The 23,803-nt window shown below is 46.0% G+C and overlaps 2 protein-coding genes across 2 annotated transcripts in view; one reads left to right on the top strand and one right to left on the bottom strand.

Annotated features, from left to right (window-relative positions):
• Nucleotides 1-20,076, bottom strand: part of RTCA (RNA 3'-terminal phosphate cyclase) — a 70,834-nt gene extending 50,758 nt beyond the window's left edge. Inside the window, exons 1-3 of the mRNA XM_068109911.2 lie at nucleotides 19,964-20,076; nucleotides 19,764-19,864; nucleotides 7,223-7,366 (exon numbers count right to left, since the gene is read on the bottom strand). Of these exons, the coding sequence (XP_067966012.1) occupies nucleotides 7,223-7,366; nucleotides 19,764-19,864; nucleotides 19,964-20,011 (293 nt within the window). The 5' untranslated portion in view covers nucleotides 20,012-20,076. The remainder of the gene's footprint in view (nucleotides 1-7,222; nucleotides 7,367-19,763; nucleotides 19,865-19,963) is intronic.
• Nucleotides 20,077-20,289: 213 nt separating this feature from the next.
• The window catches only part of DDX1 (DEAD-box helicase 1), a gene marked incomplete in the record, with an annotated part of 73,830 nt that continues 70,316 nt past the window's right edge, over nucleotides 20,290-23,803 (top strand). The window contains 2 exon segments of the mRNA XM_078774695.1: nucleotides 20,290-20,399; nucleotides 20,695-20,746. Of these exon segments, the coding sequence (XP_078630821.1) occupies nucleotides 20,384-20,399; nucleotides 20,695-20,746 (68 nt within the window).

The following is a 23,803-nucleotide window of genomic DNA, read 5'->3' as shown; positions in this document are numbered from 1 at the left end:
ATACAAGAGGAAAGGTGACCCTCTGGACTGTGGCTCGTATCGAGCGATAAAGTTATTGGAGCATGGAATGAATGTATTGGAAAGGGTGTTGGAGAGGAGGATAAGGAAGAAAGTGAAGATCGGCGAAATGCAGATTGGATTTATGCCAGGAAGAGGAACGACAGACGCGCAATTTTATTGTAAGGCAGTTGCAGGAGAAATACCTGGAGAAGAGGAAGAAGTTATTTCTTGAGTTTGTTGATCTGGAGAAAGCATTCGATGGGGGTTCCACGCGAAGTAGTGACATGGGCATTGAGGAAGTTTGGAGTGGAGGAATGGTTGATCAGTGGTGATGGCAATGTACAAAAGAGCACGCACAGCTGTAAGGACGAAGGCCGGGAACAGTGGTGAGTTTGAGGTGAAGGTGGGAGTGCATCAGGGGTCAGTACTAAGTCCACCACTATTTGTAGCTGTGATGGAGGTTCTGGCTCGGAATGTAAAGGAGGGTTTACCGTGGGAGTTGTTGTATGCAGATGATCTGGTGTTGATTGCGGAAAGTATGGATGGACTGAAGGAGAAGATGAACAAGTGGCAGGAATGTATGGAGACAAAAGGTCTGAAGGTGAATATAGGAAAAACTAAGGTGATGGCAAGTGGTAAAGCATGTGGTGAGGTGGAAAGAACTGGGAAGTGGCCGTGTGCTGTGTGCAGGAAGGGTGTCGGAGTGAACTCCATTCAATGTACAATGTGTGCAGAGTGGGTTCATCAAAAATGTAGTGGTCTGAGAGGGTCATTAACCAGTGGGGCAGCTACATTCAAGTGTAAAGTGTGCACAGAGTGAGCTGCAGATGGAGGAAATGTTGACTTGGATCTTGGAGACGGCATGAAGTTGGAAGGTGTGAAAACATTTTGCTACCTATGAGACATGCTGAATGGAGAAGGTGGATCAGACTCGGCAACGGTTGCTAGAGTGAGATGTGCATGGAAGAAGTTTCGGGAACTAAGTGGCGTGCTGACGAGGAGGGGAGTGTCGTTGAAGCTGAAGGGAAAGGTGTATGCTGCATGTGTGAGAAGTGTTATGATTTATGGGAGCGAGACATGGGTCATGAACGCAGAGCAGCAACGAAGGCTGGAAAGGGTGGAAATGCGAATGGTTCAGTGGATGTGTGGAGTATCGTTGAGAGAGCGGAAGACAATGATGAATTGCGAAAGATGATGGGAATAGAGCCTGTGATTGATGCTGTGAAGAGCAACAGGTTTTTTTTTTTTTTTTTTTTTTTTTTTTTTTGTATACAAGATCGAGGCTCGTGAAAGAGCGAAATTGAGATTGAGTTGGGTTGAGATTGTTTGGTCACGTGTTGAGGAAGGATGAAAGTGACTGGTTGAGAAGAATGATGGAAATGAATGTAGAAGGAAGTCGAGGACAGGGAAGACCGAGAAAGACTTGGCTGAAGGTGGTGGAAGAATAAATGTGGGCAAGGGGGTTATCAAGGGGAGATGCAGAAAATAGGGCAAAATGGAGAAGATTGTCATGGGGCCCGCAAGGCTAACCCCCGCTCTAGCAGAGAAAACGGCCTTAAAATGCCTGTTGCTGTTGTTGTCTACAGTGTGAACAATAAAGATGAAATAAAAGCAAGTTATCTGGCAGCTACACCTTTAAGTGCCACTAATTTGCCTCACCGTAGAAGTAATGTGATGGAAAAGATTTTCATTGCATCTTGGGGCCGAAATATTTTCTATTGGAACGCATCTCCAACAATAGCAGCACTTGGAAGAGCGCATACCTCTGACCGGCCGAGTGGTTTACGTTCTGCATCCCACTGATATGACAGATTGCATCCGGCCTAAACCAAAATCTCACTGGCTTGTTCTTGTCACCTACCAAACTCATCCAGAAGTTGTCATAACCATACAAATTTTTTGAAATATCATGCTACAATTATGAAGAATTACTTGGTAAAAATAAAAAATTCTCAAATCCAGATCTTCACAAAATCGAAACAATTGGTCATTGTCACACACACCCAACCTGGCCACGTTTTTTTTAGATATCCTCTTCACAGACTGACAAAAAGACAAACACACAAACAAACTATAATGGCACTCCATAGAGCACATACGGCACTTCCACCAGGCTGAGCAGTTTATGTTTCGTATCCCACGGCACTGAGGGGCTCGATCTGCATCCGGACCATTCGTCCTTGTCACACACCAAAATCGAATTGGCTTCTTGTCATCTACCCAACTCATCCACTACATTTTGTCACAATTCATCCACAACTTTTTGAAATATCATATTATATTATATATCATTTTTGGCCCCATCCATCGAAGGTGAAGAATCAATTAAAAAAAAAAAATTGCGCCTCCAGAACTTCATCAATATCTAATAAATTAGTCCTGGTCACACACCCAACCTGTTGATCACTTTTTGAGATATCCTGCTCACAGACAAACAAATAGACAGACAGACAGATAGGAGTGAAAATATAACCTTTGCCCACCTTTGTTGGTGGAGGTAATGATGTAATCGAAGTCATTGGGAAACCAGAACGACACTCTGACATCACGACGTCGACCGATATGCCTCCACCCACATTATTACATCAATTGAATACTTTTTTCTTTTTTTCTTTTTTGTATATTGAATCGAGGCTCGTGAAAGAGCTGACATTTACTTCACAAAAAATCAACCAAACAAAATATATAAAAAGAGGGAGCGGAAGACAAGAGAATGGGAAGCACACAAACACTTGACAGCACACAACATTTAAGAGCAGGGAGATGTGTGGGAGGGAGAGGGCTTATGGGGAGGAGGCGTGGGAAGGGGGTGGGGGGTGGGAGAAGTATAAAACACAAGGACACCAAGGACTTCCAGGACAGAAGTTGGTATTTCAAAAAAGTGGAATTGGGGTGAAATTAGCGGGGGTAGAAAAGATCAAGGTTTTGGATGGGGGAAGATAAGAGATGGTGGTGAACAGCTGTTTTAAAGACCTGGAGGGTGGAGTGGGATTGAAGAGAGTGAGGGAGTTTGTTCCAGAGGTGAGAGAAAAGAGGAATGAAGGAGTGAAGGTGAGCAGAGAGTCTTGATTTTGGCAGTTTAACCATAAGAGGGTTGCAGGAAGATCTTGTGCAACCTGTAGGAATATTTGCGGGACAGAGCCCAGAGAGAGCTGGGGGGGCAAGGCCAGAGAGGAGTCGGTAGCAGACGGAAAGACCACCAACCTGCCTGCGGTGAGTGAGTGAGAGGCCCTTGGAGTTAGCTTCATCGCGGGAGATTCCAATGATTCTGAATGCTTTGCTTTCAACAGCGTGAAGACGAGCGGGGTGTGAGGCAGGAGCACCAGCCCAGAGGGGAGAGCAGTATTCCATTGAGCTGCGGATGAAAGCCTTGTACGTGGTGAGGAGCTCAGGTGTGCCAAGGAAGGACTTCGCACGACGGAGGATGCCCAGTCGGCGACTGGCTTTGGAGGCCAGATTTGAAATGTGGTTTTCCCAGGAAAGATCATGGCAGATAGTTGGACCCAAAAGTTTGAGTGACAGAACTTCTTGGAGAGGATTATTCAGAAAGTAGATGGGAGGGTTGTCCAGTCGGTCTTTTCGGAGAGACATCGTAAGAGTGTGAGATTTGTCAGGATTGAAAGACATGTTCCACTTGTTTGCCCAGTCTGTGATTTTGTCCAGGTCTGCAGAGAGTGAGGAGGCTGCAGACTGCCGATCTGAGGGATGAAGAATGGAGCGGCAGAGAGTGGAGTCATCAGCAAAGATGATCTTTTGTGATGATGATGATAAGATGATGATACTTGTACCAAGTTTGCTTTAAATCCAATCAGCTGTTCTCAAGTTCACATTTTTACCTGACATGGTATTTTTACCCCAAAATCGAATCAGTTAATCTTTACGTCATTTTACATATCTGTACCAAGTTTGAATTGGATTCCTTTAGCTGTTCTCAAGTTATAGACCTATTACAGACTTTGACCTTCGACCTCTTGACCCCAAAATCTAATCAGTTCATCTTTACCTCATTATACATATCTGCACCAAGTTTGACTAAGATCCCTTCAGCTGTTCTCAAGTTATCGCGGAAATGAAAACCTATCACGGACAGACAACCTGAAAAAAATAATGCCTCCGGCGACTTCGTCAACGGAGGCATAACAAGGGTCCGTTAGTCTGTGGAGGACGTGCCAAGCATATAATGCTTTAAGAATATCAGGTTTCCTACCTTTCAATTTAATGTTAAACAGCAGTAGCGAATGTTTAAAAAGGTAATCATAAATTTTTTACTTCCAGTAGGAATGCCCCACCAAGTGCCAATTTAAGCTATTTCTACACGATAACACAAAGTTTGTCCAAGGAGGAAAACCCCCTATCCCTCGGAGAGGGTGGCAAGTTAAGTCGCTACAACCTCCATTGTGTGACCCTCAGTCCTGTCATGTTTGGTTGGGATTGGATAAATAATGACTGAATGTATCGTGGTCAAACAGATAGACACCAAATAGCATATTGTTGAGGATCTTCGAAGCCTGTTCCCGTTACAAAGGGGAGATTAAGCCCCTTTTTCTCCTTGGGTCTTCGAAACCGCGAGACCGAGTCGCCATTTCCGGGCAGACGTGGAAAAGGGTTTCGGGACAATTTCACACGGACCTTGAGTACCCACGCCGCAGCGGCAGCGGGGATCGAGTCTCGCACGAACCACGCGTAATTGAGTACGCCCGAGCGGAATGCATACCACGTGACTCGTGCCGTTACCTTTCTATAGAACCCGATTAGAGCGATCTAATTTGTACCATGCGAGCCCCATGATGGAAAAGACAAAAACGGTCGAATCAGAAGAAATAACAGGATTTATTTACACCATTCACAGGAATTGTGTTCACTTAATCACCGCAGGCAGGTTGGTGGTCTTTCCGTCTTCTACCGACTCCTCTCCGGCCTTGCTCCCCCAGCTCTCTCTGGGCTCTGTCCCCCAAATATTCCTGCAGGTCGCACAAGATCTGCCTGCAACCTTCTTATGGTTAAACTGCCAAAATCAAGACTCTCTGCTCACCTTCACTCCTTCATTCCTCTTTTCTCCCGCCTCTGGAACAAACTCCCTCACTCTCTTCAATCCCACTCCTCCCTCCAGGTCTTTAAAACGGCTGTTCACCACCATCTCTTATCTCCCCCAATCCAAAACCTTGATCTTTTCTACCCCCACTAATTTCACCCCAAATCCACTTTTTTGAGGTGACTTTTGACTTCTTTCCTGGAAGTCCAGTGGTGTCCTTGCGTTTTATACCTATCCTGCCTCCCCCCAGGCCCTCTCCCTCCAAAAACATCTCCCGATGTCCCTGCTCTCAAATGTTGTGTTTGTGTGCTTCCTCCCCTTCTCTCCCCATCTTGTCGACCGCTCCCCTTTTTATATACTTTGTTTGCTTGTTTGTTTGATTTGTTTGTTTGATAAATGTTAGCTCTTTCACGAGCCTCGACTCTGTATACAAAAAAAACCAAAAAACAATTGGTAGAAGGAAAGGGACACAGGGCAGAACTTAATCAATCTTATACTTATTCCCAGACAATGGGCCCACTTGAACACACGGGGAGATGAAGGAAGAATGTTCGCGCGCCGAACGCGCCTGCTTCGGTCGCTCCAGGAACAGCTCAGCCGGTCGTGGCCCTCTGGCGGTCACAGCACGTATCCCGGTGAAGGCAGGCAGGAGGGAAAATCCTCACGGCGCATATTCAGGCAAAGGCAGGCAGGCAGGAGGGAAAATCGCGCGTCTGTGGCCCGGCGCGGGTCGCTCTTTACAGCGCACGATTAAAACTGCGCGGAGCACGGGGAGCAGGGCAAGTTCGTGTACAACGGGGTTATTCAGTTCATACGATATGACTCAATACGACGCAATCTCACGCGCGTTCTCAACTCCGAACTCCAACTGCACTCGTCTCCGATCTCACATATTCTGATCTGAACTCCGATCTCATAACTGAGGTGGGGGGCTCTGAGCAGGGTTATATGGCCCTGCCCTGGCCCGACTCAAATGTTCCAAAACCCCGCCTCTTGCCACAGTGGTAAGTCACTCCCTCGAGCCCTGATTGGCGGCTCGTGCTTAGTAGGTCACTCCTACTCCTCCTGCCCCGCCTTCCTTAGGCCTCGGTCGACTTGTTCAGGCCTGCCGCGTGGTATTTCAGTGCCAATACCAAACCAAAGCGCCATAAGGACACCTAATTTTCACTGGCCTACTCAACGCAAAACCAACACAGGAAAGGACTATGCTTACATTTACTAAGAAATAACTGAACTTAAGCGAGGCTACATGTTGTAGTGTAACTAACCAAGAGGGGAAATTAACCTTTATTCCAAAACAGCAACAATATTTTCGTATGCCGATTTGTATTCTCCATATTCTCATAATAAAGTTTTGTTGAAGATTTGATGATAAACGCTGAATTCATAAAATGTTACAGCCTAGACAGACACACTATAAGCTCAATGGTAAACAGAAAAAGAACGACAAAAGTGATTTAAAAAACAAAACCTCAAAAAACAAGACCGATAGTCTAACAACGGCATGGCCGGGCTTGTTTGATACTTCAGTTGAAGAGGACAGTATGACCTGGGTGGGGATACCAGTTAGCAGTTAGCAAATAATGTAAGTATTAAAAAAAATTCACTTCAGGCATGGACAGCCGATTCGTGAATGACTTGGGTAAAAAAATGACGAATGGCAAATGATGAAAATGCAGAAATCAAGAAAATGACCAAATACCAGGACCTCAAAAATGAGGTCAAGAGATATTGGAAGCTGAAGAGCATCGAAATTGTACAAGTGATAATAATTGGAGCAACAGGAATAATAAAGAAGAACCTCACTGAGATTTTAAATCCATCCTCGGGAATATTACCATAAATGAACTACAATTGGGGGAAGTCCAGGGCTCAGTGACGATCATGAAAAGAACCCTTCGAACAAAACCCTAAGAACATGAGAACAACAAATGTTGAACAGCTTGGTCCATGAACCGCGATCCCTTACCGAAATGGAGGTGGATACGAGTCCTAGGAGGACTCCGTTCCACCTCCAGAAACCGGCACATGAAGATAACAACCAACGACACACAGACACAGACCAACACTGTCTCCTGCTGTGTGGGGCGACAGGCCTACACATAGATCATGTCAATATTCATCAAATAAATACTTAAATTGAAAAAAATCACAGTAACAAGCACAGCTGTAGCAATTTACTGTACCAACCCTGCTGTGTGTGTGTCAGCAATAAGCTGACAACCTTTCAGTGGACCTGGCTGAAAGGTTATCTCCAGAGATCCGACCTCGCCACCCAGCAGTGACCCTCCACACAGGTCACGCACAGCAGTGAGACCAGACAAGTGCTGAGGTCTAAAGGGGAGCAATGAGATCAGAAGCAGAAACAGAAATTCTCACTCAAGGTTATAATCATACGATAATTTCAGAAGCGCCTGTTTGTTTGACTTCGATGCGTGGCTGTGCCACTGATGCAGTGCCCCTGATACCAGTAAGCTGGTACTCATTTTTCCAACCTTGGAACGATGACAGTCTGAATCAACGCAACTGATGTTATTTCAACAGCACGAGAGGGGCTCAAACTCAAGACCCTAAGATCTTAAGCCAGCCACCTTAACCGTTAAGACAACACCAGGCTTACGAACATACCTAAATTAATACTAACACAAATTACCGGAGATAATCACAAGTCCGATTTGGCAATGCAGAAAAGTGGTGCATTTATTTACCTTTGCTCTGTTTAGTCGAGGTTAGGCCAAATCAATGAAATTATTACTTTCTCATATCCACCCGCTTTCTTTTTGATATTCACCATTTTCTATCCGGATCTATAAAAAAATATATTCATATTGTTGCGTGACTACCCTTGGTGACAACTTAGGGGAGCAGGGATGACCAAACGAGCTTTTACTCCGAGGCATTCAGTTCAAATGGCGGATAATACGCGTGGGGAAACAAGAGGGAGGGGGAGAAACCGGAGCGTTTAACTTCACGGATCCCACCGGCATTCTTTAAACATGCAATAAATCAACTCAAACCGAGGCGAGTTTTAAATGTACAAGAAAATTCCGGCTTTATTAAGAAATGCCAGTAACAAATAAAACACGGTCAAATAATAATAACTTCCTAAATTGGAGCGCTCCCAAACAGACCCGAACACAGACAAAGGATAAAATAACTGCAAAGAAATAGCGTCTGTGTGCACTTAACTCTGATTGCTGGTGGGGTCTCGTCAGTAATCGTGGAAATCATTCCGGGCCGGAACCGCACGTTTGTTGGCGGGGACCCAGGCCTCGCTGTGTGCAGCGCTGCAGCGAGCCAGCAGCGCTTGTCCACACCTGTCGCTCTTGCTTGGAAAGCCGTGGCTCTTCCTCCTCATGACCACCAGCAAGATCTCCAAACATGACCGTTCACAATCGCTCCCTTGAGCCCGAGAGAAAAATGTCACCGCTCGTACGAGGTCCAGGTGAGAAAAAGCGCAAGAGGGAATTCGGTCAGAGCAGGGAGCCAAGGAGAAGCGAACCAAATGTCTGCTAGAGCAAAACGTCAAGAAGAAGAGCCAGAAATGCCCGCCAGCGCGTTCTGTTATCACCCAGGCTCTGACGTCATCTGGGGTGCTTTGCCAATCAGCGAGTCGCTCCCTACCAGTCCTTCACTGCTCCTATTAGCAAGTCCCATCTTACCCCGGCATTGTGCCAATCAAAACCCCGACCAAATCTTCTGGTCAGAACCTTCTGGGCTAATTAACAATTAATTATTGTTAATTTAACAATTAACAGAACAATTAATTTTTAAAAAACCCTTCTGGGCATGGCCCTCGGCCCGCCCGTCCTGTGCGCTTCCAAAGTCAATGTCATCAGCGGCAGCGCTCAATGTCCTGGCTTCCGGTAAGTTTTTAATTAGGGTGTTTAAATGCGCGCGATTGGCTAGTGTCTATGGTGTGGTGCCAAAAGGGACATAGGAAATAAATTAGAGGTAACGACATACAAGTGATAAATTACCCATAATCCCTGAGCTAATTAACATACCCCACTCCTTGTAATGGGGACGAAGATACACCTTACACGACATCCAGGCTAAACAAATTCCCTACTTATTACATGGTGGTTCTTCTTCTTCACGACAATCGGAGCATGCTAATCTACACACTCTACCTGGTTCTAAGGTATCCCTACCCCCACAGACGTAACAATATTTTATTTTTGTTGTAGGAGCCTGTATAATTAATGCATAGAGGAGGGTGGAGGGTGGAGGGTGGAGGGTGTAATGGCAGACAGAAGGATTTGAAGGATATTGAAATAAAAGGTTCTGATGTCGTGCGCAATGCCAGCCTATCTTTATGGTCTGGAGATGATGGCACTGACAGAGAGACAACAGAGGCTTCAGGTTTGTGAGAACAACTGGGTCAGGAGGATTTTGGGAGTTGAGGGTGGATAGAAGGAGAATGGATTAACTGAGGGAGGAGATTGGTGTGCAGATGAGCTTGAGGGGAGATTGATGAAATGTCAGCTGAGATGGGCTGGACACTTGGTGCGGATGGGGGAAGAGAGAATGGCAAAAAAAGCAGATAGGTTGAGGGAACAAGGAAGGAGGAAAAGAGGTAGACCGCTAAGATGGGAGGATTGTGTAAAGAGGGGTATCAGTAGGGGGGTGGTGGATGGACAGTGGAGAGAGTTGGCCGAGGACAGAGGGAGTGGAGGAGTATTGTGGTCAAGGCAGGGCAGGAGCTCGTTACCATCGGACTTCACTCCTTATAAAGGGAAGAGGAGGAGACCAACAACAATGTCCGAATCTCAGACCAATAATTATTTTGCGGTCCCTATAGGCCTAGCGCTCATGCAAAATAAGTCAATCTCATCTGTAAGTACGCTTGCTCATGCCGCAACTTGCACTCGGCAAATGCGATTGTAGAGAAATGTACGTACATACGCAACGTGCATGTGTACAGTCAAGTTAGTTAGCCAGCACTAGCAATAGCGTAAACATTATCGATCTCAAGAACGAACTTTCTTGGTTCCCATAATTGAGCTACTGACGAAGTACAGTCAACCGAGTGTCGTGAAGTAAGATGGTTCCATCTGAGGGATGCCCTCCATCTCCGAAACGTTACTCATGATGCTATTCTGACGCCGACCCGCGTGGGGAGGATTTATATACCAGCTATGAGTAAGGATTGTGTGTACCCCGGTTTGGAATAGGTACACCGTATCCCTGCGCATCGTTAGAGGCGACCAAGGGTTGGCGTCAGGAAGGGCATCTGGCCATAAAAACATTGCCTCAAACAGGGAACCATGATTGTCATGGGGCCCGCAAGGCGAACCCCCGCTCTAGCGGGGAAAATGGCCTTAAAACGATCATTCTATGAGTAAGGATGGGTGATTCCGCTCTCTTGTGTCTTCGAGTTGGTAAGATTGTTGCAAGATCTGTGTTATATTTGCTAATATCTCTGCAATGGCGTAATGGTAATGAAAGTGGCCAGAGATGCTTGCTTAATAGCTTTTGTGTTTTCTTTGTAGATCAGTCGCATTCAAGTGAATAAAAGCTCACAGCTTGGAGTTTTGGTGTACCGCCTCGTTTCGTTTCACCACATTTTTTATTCACTTGAATTCTACGGTTGGAGCCATGGAGAAGCTGCTCCGCCTGGAGGTATTCTCGGGTGACCCTCAGGCTACGAACGCCGCGGACCAATGGGAATATTGGCACAACTCTCTTCTGCACTACACCGCGGCGGTTCCGGATCTCACCGAGGCACAGCGGCTATCGGTTCTGACCTGTCATGTCAGCCTCCCGGTCTATGGGTACATATCCCACTGTACCACCTACGATGCGGCAGTGGTGACGCTGCGTGGCATATATGTCCGGCAACGAAGTGCATTGTACGGACGACACATGTTGGCTACCCGACGCCAGGAAGCTTCGGAGAGCCAGGAACACTACACCCAGGAGCTGATATGCCTGGGGAAAGGTTGTCTGATGGAGGCTCGAACCGCCGCGGAGGCAACCGACGACTTGATGCGGGATGCGTTTGTTGCTGGCATCTCGTTGCCGGCCATCAGACTCCGTTTGCTGGAGGAAACCACGTTGACCTTCCAACAAGCGTGCGACAAAGCACGTATTCTACAGCTGGCAGCGTCCCGCGTGGAGGCATACGGTGGACCCGATCTCACAGCGGGGGCCGCTGCCGTGGCACGGTCGGAGTCGACCGCATCGCCAGAACGGGCTCTCGCGGAATCTCCAGACGACGCTCCGGCACCAATCGCTGGAGACGATGGGAATCCGAACGCCGCAGCTGCGAACTCTGCGGAGAATGCCAAATGTTATTTTTGTGGCAAAAAGAGACACCCTCGCTCCGCGTGTCCCGCCAAAAATTGTGTATGTCATAATTGTGGTAAAAGAGGACACTTTGCTAAAATGTGTCGGGCGGCTAAATCTAAGTCTTCCCCGGGGCTCGAGTCTCGCAGGTACGCGCACCTCACAGATGGCGAGAGGCGTGCGCCGCGCCGTGCTACCGGTACTCGTGGAAGGGATCCGCGTGGAAGGGCTTATCGATACTGGTAGTTCCTCCAGTTTTGTCAGCCATGCTTTGGTACGACGTCACGGCTGGACGATGGGCTCGGATACCCGACGAATTTATCTGGCTTCGTCCGGACATAGCATACGTACCAAAGGCGTTTGCTCTCTTAAACTCATCGTCGATGATAAACTGTATGAGGATGTGAAACTCGCGGTGATGCCGGAACTGTGCACCGACGTATTGCTCGGTCATGACTTCCTGAGCTGGTACGGCCGGTTGGAGATGCGTGTGGGAGACGGAGAGAATACTCTTTCGGTCTGCGGCTTAACCGAGATGGCTATAGATCCTCCAGCGCTATTTCCCAGCCTGACGGCCGATTGCCGACCGGTAACCGTGAAATCTCGATGGTATACTCGTGCCGACGCTGCATACATTGCCGAGGAGACCGAGCGTATGCTCCGAGAGGGCATTATAGAGCCGAGTAGATCGCCGTGGAGAGCGCAGGTTCTAATCATAGGCTCTGACAATCACAGGAAACGCTTGGTCATTGATTACAGCCGAACAATAAATAAATTTACACAACTGGACGCTTTTCCTTTGCCGAAAATTGATGACCTCATTCAGGAGGTTGCCAAATTCAGGGTCTTCAGCACTTTGGATCTAAAATCAGCGTATCATCAGATACCCTTCAGAGAATCGGATAGGCCATATACTGGTTTTCAATCCGGTCGACGGCTGTATCAATTTCGACGGATTCCTTTCGGAATCACTAATGGGGTGGCGTGTTTTCAACGTGCAATGGACGACATCTTTGTTAAAGAGAATTTACAGGACGTATTCGTTTACGTAGATAATGTGACCGTCTGCGGACATACCCAGGAGGGGCACGACACAAACCTGAAACGATTCTTGGAGGTTGCACAACGTTATAATTTAACCTTCAACCACGATAAATGCCACTAAGGTGCAAAAACAATCGATTTACTTGGGTACACAGTGACCGGCGGGGAGATAAAACCGGACGCCGAGCGCCTCCGACCTTCGCTAGAAATGGCGGCACCCTGTGATCGAGCGTCCCTGAGGCGATGCCTCGGGCTTCTCGCACATCACTCGAGATGGATTGAAGGCTAGTCAGAGAAAATAAGGCCTCTGGTGGACAGCAAGGTCTTCCCTCTGACACAGGACGCGCTAGACGCTTTTCAACTTCTGAAGGAGAACATAGCTCGGGCCTGTGTGACCTCCATTGATGATAACCTCCCGTTCCTCATCGAGACAGACGCTTCGGATTGTGCGATTGCTGCTACCCTAACGCAAAACAAACGACCTGTGGCATTCTTCTCTAGGACACCGACCTCGACTGAACGCAAACATTCGGCAGTGGAAAGAGAGGCGGCAGCGGTGGTCAAGTCAGTCAGAAGGTGGCGCCATCTGCTGCTGGGCAGGAAATTTGATCTCCTGACAGACCAACAGTCGGTGGCTTTTATGTTCGGCCACGACCACCTTCAGCGTATTAAAAACGACAAAATCGCACGATGGCGGGTCGAACTAGCTGATTACTGCTATGACATAATCTATCGCCCTGGGAGTGAGAATGCGGTAGCCGACGCGCTCTCTCGCCCGTCGGTTTGTGCTGCTATGACGTCAGATGATCTAAAGAGCATCCATGACTCATTATGTCACCCCGGGGTAACTCAATTCGCTCATTTTGTGCGCTCTCGCAATTTGCCTTTCTCGATTGAGGAGATCCGACATCTATGCCGCACCTGCTCCGTGTGTGCAGAGTTGAAGCCACGATTCTATAAGCCGCCGCTACGGGCGCTCATTCAAGCAACGAAACCATGGCAACGACTAAGCGTCGATTTTAAAGGGCCGATATCAACACTCACAGCAGGGGGGCCTCGTTATCAATTGACGGTAATTGATGAATTCAGTCGTTATCCATTTGCCTTTCCGTGCTCAGACATGACGTCATCCACTGTCATACGATGTCTACGTCAGCTGTTCGTCCTGTTCGGGTATCCGGGGTTTGTGCATTCAGACCGTGGGGCTGCGTTCATGTCCCAAGAGGTTCGAACCTTCCTAGTAAGCCTCGGATTCGCCACTAGTAGTAAGGGAAACATATGAAAATCTGTTAACGAAATTGTTACCAAAAAATTTCTTCACCAATATGTTTGTAAAGGTGTGTAATAACATGTGTTAAAATGTTGAAGGTCAACTCCCGTGGGAAACCCAGAAAAAAAGCTGTTGAATTCGGGTACAGAAAAATTATTTTCGAGAATTTTTATTTTTTTAAAATCGGCCCTTAAGTAACTTATGAGGGGTCAAATAAGGGTTTTTCATGATTCTGAGTTGATTGTTAACATTTATATATCACCACAGACATTCCTTTGTGGAAAAATAATTTCTAAATATATCTCATTTTCTACTTTGCAGGACATTGAGTCTAGCAATATGGATGAAGACGTTACTCCACCTGTGCTCAATTGCTTCATCTGTGCACGCTCGGATACACCAGCTGAAAGGCTCATACAGGCAACTCCAAAGGGATACTCAACTTTATTGAAACAAGCAGAAACTGTCGAAAATGTTACTGTTGTGGAACGTATGAAGGAGGCTCAAAAGGAAGGAAAACTGAGGTACCACCAGAAGTGTAAAAATGATCTGTACAACAACTTTGTTGCAACCACCAATAAGTCAGCTCAAGCATCAAAGGCAGAGAAAGAGTCATCAAAGTTGAAGAGAAGACGCACTACTTGTGAGTTCAGTTCATCAACTGGCTGCAGTTCTAGAAGATCACAGTCAGTTGACCTCCTGTATAAGGATGTATGCATTCTTTGCAACCAACCAGCCCAGCTCTACAAAAATAATCCAGCACAAGCTAGAAAGAAATACAGAGTGCCAGATAATTTGACTGCAGATACACTGAAGGCAAGCTTGCTGAAGACAGCACGGAGTCGCGGGGATGACTGGGGCACTGAAGTCACTGGACGCCTGGAAGGGATCAACGACTTGGTAGCAGAAGAAACACTGTACCATTTGCGATGCAAACTTATGTTTGCGAGAGGTGACAGTTTGTCCAAGACTGATGAGGAAGGAAAAAGGAAGAGAGGACAGAGGAGTATTGATGAGGAGCGAGAGGCAGTTTTTATTGAATTCTGCGAATGGTTACTCAGAATTAGAGCATGGGGTAATGAACATGGACCAAGTCCATGAAAAGCTGCAGGAGTTTGATCAGTCACCAGAGAAGAGCCTTTCTTATTCAAAGCATTGGCTGAAGATAAAACTTCTAGAGAAATACGAAGACACCTTGTATTTCACAACACAGGAAAGAAGGGCAGATGTACTCTGTCTCAAAGATGGCACCGACAATATTCTGCGAGAGCATTATGCTAATCTTGACCATGGAGATGAGAAGACTCAGATCATAAAGACGGCACTCAAGTTCATATCCAATGATATTGCCTTGATTGATTTAGGTCCAAAGTCATACCCCACCACACACAGTATGACTGACATCGATAGTCAGCTGACACTTGTTCCTGCAAGGCTGGTACTGCGATTTTCAAATACATTTACCATGGACGAGATACTACATTGGGTGAAATTCGGTACAACATGTTCTCAAGGAAGGCAGCGGCAGGAGTGATCAAACCAGAGACTCTACCTCCAACAGAGGGTGCAGCTGCACAACATTCACTCCGTGCCTACCTGCAGACCCGGGACTGGATCCTTCTACAGAGCATGTCTCTGAACCCCAGTGACTATGGATGGACAATAGGTGTGCATGGGTATGAGCCAGTTCCAACACTGGACCCCACGGCTCCTGAGGAGCTATTGCAGTTCACGAGCTGTAATTGTCATGGAGATTGCAGCAACCGGCGATGCAGCTGCAAGAAGAATGGGGTCACGTGCATCTCGGCCTGTGGAGTCTGTAATGGCATTACATGCAGAAACTGCAGTCATGATGTTGTTGAGTCTGAAGAAGACATAGACAATGACTGTTGAAACTTCTGACATTGTGAATGAGAAATAACTCTAGAGTATTATATACTAGCGGGGTCACCCGTGGGAATCCCACGGGCATGGATGTGTGTGACATTTCGACATATTGAGTTATATGCTGCACATTCATTTTTACAAAATGGTTACTGGCAAGTCATCAGATCCAGAAATGGTGTGAATTTAGTTATTTCACATAATATGTGACCCCTCACTCCTCTCCACCTGACACTCTCCTGTCTCCACCTGACACTCTCCTGTCTCCACCTGACACTCTCCTCTCTCCACCTAGCACTCCTCTCCTCTCCAAACCCTCACATCCCTCTACTTTCCAATCCCTCACCTCTCCAATCCCTCACACTCCTCTCCTCTGCAATCCTTCACACGCCTCTCCAATCGCGCCTCACACTCCTCTCCAATCGCGCCTCACACTCCTCTCCAATCGCGCCTCACACTCCTCTCCAATCGTGCCTCACACTCCTCTCCAATCGTGCCTCACACTCCCCTCCAATCACTCCTCTCCAATCGTGCCTCACACTCCTCTCCAATCACGCCTCACACTCCTCTCCAATCGTGCCTCACACTCCTCTCCAATCGCGCCTCACACTCCTCTCCAATCGCGCCTCACTCGCCTCTCCAATCGGCTTTCCCCGTCTCGTTTCTCTCCTTTTTCTCCCGTCTCGTTCTTTTTCTTGCTCCAAATCGGCCCGTCGGAATCGGAAATCGGCCCGTCTCGCCCGTCGGCCCGTCGGAATCGGAAATCGGCCCGTCTTGCTTTTGTGCTTGTGCGTAAATAAATTGTGTTCATGACACCATTTCTGGTGTTGGGCTAGCGGCTAGGGTGCCGGCTTAGGATCCTGGGTTCGAATCTCGGTCGATCGCCGAATTAATGCCAGGGGGGTTGACTCAGCCTGTCATCCTTCCGAGGTCGGCTAATTGAGTACCAGTTCACTGGTAATTCCCTGTTTGTCGTTGAAGGCGGCAAAAAGGGTTGGCGTCAGGAAGGGCATCCGGCCGTAAAACATTGCTTCAAAAAGGGGACAAAAAAACAACAACTACCACGGTCCCCGAAAAGGCCAACCCCCGCTTTGCGGGGAAAAATGGCCTCTAAACGGTGGTTTTTACACCATTTCTGGATCTGATGACTTGCCAGTAACCATTTTGTAAAAATGAATGTGCAGCATCTAACTCAATATGTCGAAATGTCACACACATCCATGCCCGTGGGATTCCCACGGGTGACCCCGCAAGTTTGCATTGACGTTCGTCGATGGACTCGTTCGCCCGTCTCATTCGTTTTCTTGCTGCATCCTGTTCAAGTCTGCGTTCTTCATCGATCGTCTCATTCATTTTGGAAATAGAAGTTTCCACGCAGCGCATGAATTGTCACGATCCTCAAGAGGAATTTGTCTCGTAATCATCAAATGATAAATGGCAAGTAAATTATATTGTGGAAAATTAAAGATTTCAAATAAACCTATTTAAAGTGTATTCGCACATAACTAATTTTAAAAAACGAAGAAATATCTCTCGGTAATTTCCTGAAACATATTTTACTTCCGGCTAATAATGTTGAATTAAATAAAAACGAAGAAATATATGTCGGCATCATTGTTGACGTTTTTGTGACGACTGTCATCAAACGAAAAAGTAATATATCTTAACGGAAAAGCATGTGAAATAAAAGCTACTTTGTGTGTAAATGTAAAAGTGAAAATATAAATGTTAACAATCAACTCAGAATCATGAAAAACCCTTATTTGACCCCTCATAAGTTACTTAAGGGCCGATTAAAAAAAAAAAAATTCTCGAAAATAATTTTTCGGTACCCAAATTCAACAGCTTTTTTTCTGGGTTTCCCACGGGAGTTGAACTTCAACATTTTAACACATGTTATTACACACCTTTACAAACATATTGGTGAAGAAATTTTTTGGTAACAATTTAGTTAACAGATTTGTGAAATATCTCATAAAATGCCCTTACTATAGCCGCACTACTCCGTATCGCCCCGAGGCGAATGGCCAGGTGGAAAGGTATAATCAGGTCATCTGGAAGGCAGTGGCGCTGCACTTACGTACGCACTCATTGGGGCTGCACCAATGGCCACGAGCCGTGCCTGAAGCATTACATGCGATTCGGACTTTATTATGCACGGCCACAAATCAAATTCCCACGAAAGAATGTTTCGTTTTGAACGTCGTGGCGCTACCGGCCAAGCGATGCCCGGTTGGCTTGTCGAACTCGGGCCCGCGTATCTGAAGCGAACGGTGCGACAAAGCAAGTACGAACCGGCGGTGGATTTGGTGCAGATCGTGCAGGTTAATCCGCAGTATGCGACCGTCAGGCTGCGGGATGGTCGTCTTTCGACCGTGTCGGTAAAGCATTTAGCCCCGTGCGGAGACGAGGACACCCGGCGTAACTTATCCTCGGAGGATTCGCCGGTCGAACTGGGGGATTCCGTTCCGGGCACCCCTCGTCCGTGTGACGTAACACCACTGGGAACGGCTGCAGGAGATTTCCCGTGCTCGCCGTGTCTGTCACCGTCACCGCCGGGTCCTCCGGCCACGTGCAGTGCGCCTGGTTCGCCCACAGATCAGACTCGTGCTGGCCGGAACGGGAATGCGAACGGATCGCCTACCTACCGGACGCGTGCGGGCCGAGCGTGCCGTCGACCCCAATGCTTGGATTTGTGACGGGGTGCTGGGTTGCTAATTAATCTACTATCTTCAACTTATACTTTATATCGATAGTCCTGCTAGCTGAAACTTTAACGGGGGAGAATGTCGTGAAATAAGATTGTTCCATCCGAGGGATGACCTCCATCTCCGAAACGTTACTCATGATGCTATTCCGACGCCGACCGCGTGTGGAGGATTTATATACCAGCTATGAGTAAGGATGGGTGAATCCGCTCTCTTGTGTCTTCGAGTTGGTAAGATTGTTGCAAGATCTGTGTTATATTTGTGCGATCTGTGCGATCTCTCCAATGGCGTAATGGTAATGAAAGTGGCCAGAGATGCTTGCTTAATAGCTTTTGTGTTTTCTTTGTAGATCAGTCGCATTCAAGTGAATAAAAGCCCACAGCTTGGAGTTTTGGTGTACCGCCTCGTTTCGTTTCACCACACCGAGGTCTTAAAATGGTCTTCATTTGTACATGCATCTAGAAGGTTGGCAGAAAGGTTTTGAAGCCATGGTACGCTCGAGGCTCTGGGGGATATTTTCAACGAATTTGCAAATGGGGAATTTGACCAGGGATCGCCCATCAATGACAACTACCAGACAGCTCAGGTCAGTAGTGCAACTCTGCATATATCTAGTACCGGTTCAGTATGTGCAAGTGCACAGTACAGCAGACAGCACCACTGCTGCAGTAGGTGTTGATGTATCAGGTATTTGACCAACGTCATTTTTAATGTTACCGGTATAATGTATATGAGATGCGTGTTGTTGTTGTGTTGCCCCAGCCAGTTCTGGTTGAACAGACCAGCGGCATGGAGATAGGCAATCATTCTCACAGGAGCGACCCAGAGATCCCTCACATCCAGGATGTTGGTGCTCTTGCCCAAGTGAAGCCAGGACCGCACGATCTGCAACGATATGTTTTATTGTGTGTGGAGCTGCCTGGCAGTGGTTGCAGGTGTTGTCAGTGGTGTCGTCGAGTCTATATTTGTTAGTGGTGTCCACAGCGAAGACGTGAAAGGTGAACACGATCAGATGTGTGTTGGTGGTCGGGCTAATATTTAGTCTGGTAGACTTTACCATGACCATGTGGTGCAAATCTGGAAAATATCATTATCAACTACCAAGGCACCCCATCTTTTTTTTTATTATCCGGGACAAGAAGCTAATAATTTATTTTACTTAGCCTAATATCACCAGCACATCTATAAACTGTCGGATTTGTGGTTCGCCGGAAGCTGCGCAATGCATCGGTGTGCAGTCCATACAGATGGACATTTAAGCTGTGGTGTCCTGTCTGCGAGTATTAGTTGATGGACGTTAAAGATCCCACACCCCACGGTGCGTTCTGCGTAGAGCAGGCGAGTCATCTCCAGCATCCTGACCAAAGCAGAGATCCCTGCCCTGACCAAAGCAGAGATCCAGAGATCCCTGCCTTGATGACCAAAGCAGAGATCCCTGCCCTGACCTGCAGGGGTCGCTGTATCGGCTGCACAACTGCACTCTCCAACACCAACGGTGATGCAACCAACAGGCACGCGTGCTCGTCACACTCACCGCAATCCAGGCGTCGTTCTGCCGGCGCGGATGTTGAACACTCGAATGGATTTCCCCGCAATGCAGCTCAGTGCTGTGCTGACACGGAGGCTTTGGCCACCCTGGGTGCACGTCAGACATCATCAAACAAAAAACGATCGACCAACACCAATACTCAATAGCACGCTCCAGATACAGGGCACCAAAAAATGGTTACCTACCCCTTCTAAGATACCTCCGTCGATATCAATAGGTCGTTGTCCGTCCATGCCGAGTATCCCTCCACAAACCACGTTGAGCGCAGCTGGCGAACCACGTGATGCACATATAAACCTGATCGAATACTTAAAACCTGTTTTATAAACCTGCATCGAAAAGTGTCGCCGTGAACATGACATGCAATGTTGCTTATAATAATTATTTCACTATAACTATTATTATATAATTATTGTTATTATAACAAAAAACCACGATCACGTTGCAAGCTTTCAATGGTTGTTGTTGTTTTACGGTTAGCATTAATATTTGAACGACGTCAACCGGAAAGCCGTTACGTACTTCCTGCTCATACCTGACCAATACGGTGGCTGTGAGAGACCAAAATATCGTTTGTTTGGCGATTTAGATTCCTCTCAGCAAGCATGGCTGCGTTTTCAGGTTTGCAACGTAGCGACCTCATCAAATCTGTTTACAAACGAGCGGTAACTCGTGTGTTTCCATTGAGCGGCCGTTGTGACAATATTTGTATCACTTCGACAAGAACTGGCAGGCCGCAGTCATGATTTCAATTCTCTTCCTTCAACGTCCACGTGTTTCATTTATTCCTTTTTTTAAAGATGACCATGCATAGCATGCCAAGATGAGCTTTGCGTGGTTTTGTGAAACCTTTCTCTTATTTGACATTAGTTGTGGTTTCAATTTTTTTTTTTCTAATTAAAAATGTTATTTGCAGAAATGGGGGTGATGCCTGAAATAGCACAAGCTATTGAAGAAATGGATTGGCTGTGAGTATTTTTATATGTATTACACTAGAAACATGTAAACGATATGTTACATTCCGAAGGTCAATCTACATAGTTCGTACACAAACTGTGATCGACATGTGGTGCGGTTGGAAAACAGAACTAAAGGAAGAGATCTTTACATTGCAATACTATAGGTGAGTCATATGTCCCAGGACACGGTTTTAGATGCCCATACAAGATTTGTTTATACCATGTATTTATACTTTTTTCTTTGTTTTCAGATAATACAAATAATACATTAATGATTAAACCAAGATGACAGACACCCATCCATTTACAGTGGAAGAGAGGCTGGTAGAAACGGTGTGGTACCACGAGAGGAGAAATACAAACAACAACAACAACAACAACATGCATTTTAAGGCCATTTTCCCTGCTAGAGCGGGGGTTAGCCTTGCTGTCCCCATGACAATCTTCTCCATTTTGCCCTATTTTCTGCATCTCTCCTTGTTAACCCCCTTGCCCGCATTTCTTCTTCCACCATCTTCGGCCAAGTCTTTCTCGGTCTTCCCCGTCCTCTACTTCCTTCTACATTCATTTCCATCACTCTTCTCAACCAGTCACTTTCATCCTTCCTCAACACATGACCAAACCATCTCAACCTGTTTCTCTTCACAGCATCAATCACAGGCTCTATTCCCATCATCTTTCACAATTCATCATTTGTCTTCCTCTCTCTCAACGATACTCCACACATCCACCGAACCATTCGCATTTCCACTCTTTCCAGCCTTCGTTGCTGCTCTACGTTCATTACCCATGTCTCGCTCCCATAAATCACAACACTTCTCACACATGCAGCATACACCTTTCCCTTCAGTTTCAACGACACTCCCCTCCTCATCAGCACGCCACTGAGTTCCCGAAACTTCTTCCGAAGGAGAAATACAAACAAGACGATAAAACGGTTGTAGTAAGACTTCGAGGAGCGTTTTGGAAAGCCAGCACTGTGAAAATCAAACCTTCATCTTTGGAAACAAAAGGCATTTCAGCTTGGATGTGTACTCAACATCAAGCGCAGCAGACGACCAAAAATTTGTGATTTCGGAATTCAAAACATAAAAGCATAAATTCTCAGATCAACGAAAAAAATCATTATGGAAACGTTCTGCATAGTTGGGTCTTTTGTATTCATCGTTGTGTCGCACAGTGAAATAAGATCTTCACATGAAACCATATAAAACAACTGTCATTTGCGGTTTTTCAGATGCAGATCATGAAAACATGTTAACACCTCACCCTGGTAGATGGTATAAATACATCTTCTATAAGCAGCTTAAACCATGTCCTGCGACTTGTGATTCACCATGTAGAACGGCACTCTGTAGACAGCATACCTCCGCCAGGCTGAACAGTTTACATTTTATATCCTACTGATATGCCGGATCTGGATTCGGACCTGAACCAAAATCTAATTGGCTTGTTATTGTATCTTAACCACCTCATCCACCTACTTTTGTCATAATCTGTCTGGACCTTTTTGATATATCATGCACTCCATGGTGAAGAATCACTAAAAGAAATTATATAATTCTCATATCCGGATCCAGATCTGGATCTTCACCAAAATTGATTGATTCTTATCACACACCCAACCTGTCCACTAAGCTTCATCCAAATCAGTCCACAACTCTTTGAGATATTCTTTTCACAGACAGGGATGAAAACATAACCTCTGTCCACCTTCAGTGGCTAAAGTAATAATGGACCATGACTCAAAAGGTACGTTATGAAATGGTCACATAGTTTTACAACTGTGTAGGGTAGTGAAGTTGTAATCGAGTTCACCTCCACATTATAAAAAAAATATTCTTTTTTTAAATGCAAATATCGGCTCATTGGAGAAGAATTAATTTTTTCCATTAATAGGTGCAGGGAAGTGTTTTAAGCACCCACAAAAATAGGAAAAACAAAAAATTGACACCAGGCAATGCCGGGTAATCCTGCTAGTAAAAATTAATAATAATGCAGGTGGTGCATAGGCACGGAATGGTGGCTTGATTGCTCGATGCCTCGAAAAATTTTTTAAAAACTTGGGTATTGCTTAAGTGCAAATATCATACATCGTGTTCATATAACTTGGATAGATTCCGATTCCACTTGGCCCGGAAGCCTTAAAACCTGGGGTCAACACAAACTGTGCCTCATAACGCCTGTGATGCTGATGCGCTGCAACCTTTCAACATTTAATGATACGTTTGATAGTCGCTTTTGGTCTTTTTCACACTGAAGAGAAAAGTTACAGGGAAGTCATGATGATTGTGAATGTCAGACTTCTGTTTGGAGCAATTTTACCTTGCGTCCCGCGAAGCCTATGATGTTAATTATATTGGTTTAGAAAAGGTTTCTTTCCTAATTTTTTCCAATTTCGACATAATTATTTAGGCCATGAGTTGTGATCGTCAAATATGGAATCAGATTTTGAAAATATCAGATATTAATAAGCCGATACGACACCCACTGGCATTGAACTTGGCCTTACACATCCAATCAGCGAAGCCGACCTTGAACAGATGAACGGACAGCCATCCCTGTCGTGTAAATGTATATATATTAGTATCTGTAATTTGGTTCTCCAACCTAATGAGCGGACGTCATCGCCACGCATGTCTGCATTGCCTGCCAAACTCCGGAGGAGAGATCCAGCAGTGCGTCATTATGGATTTTAAATTCAGACACTGTCACAAGTGTATGCAAAACTCATAGTTGCCGACCTGGTTTCACTTTTATAAAAAAAATAATAATAACAGTTTTATAAATTTTATAAACCTTTCGGTTTTTATATCAGTCATATTTTATATCAGTGAGTGGATACCAGAGATAATGTTACCATGTGGCAGGCAGTGCTTATTGCTCCCAGTAAGGTGTAGCAATAGCTGTATGAGACACCTTACTGGCGGTTCCCCACTGATGGTATGAAGTTGCATAATGACTGATATATATATCACGACATGTACTTACTTTTTCACGTGACTATATATATATATATTGTATGATGAGCTGTTATGTTGTTTTGCACTTTCTTTTTTGATTGAG

This window comes from Myxine glutinosa, chromosome 3, assembly GCF_964187855.1.
Source record: "Myxine glutinosa chromosome 3, kmMyxGlut1.1, whole genome shotgun sequence".
Lineage (NCBI taxonomy): Eukaryota > Metazoa > Chordata > Myxini > Myxiniformes > Myxinidae > Myxine > Myxine glutinosa.
This window is presented reverse-complemented; position numbering and strand designations above follow the sequence as displayed.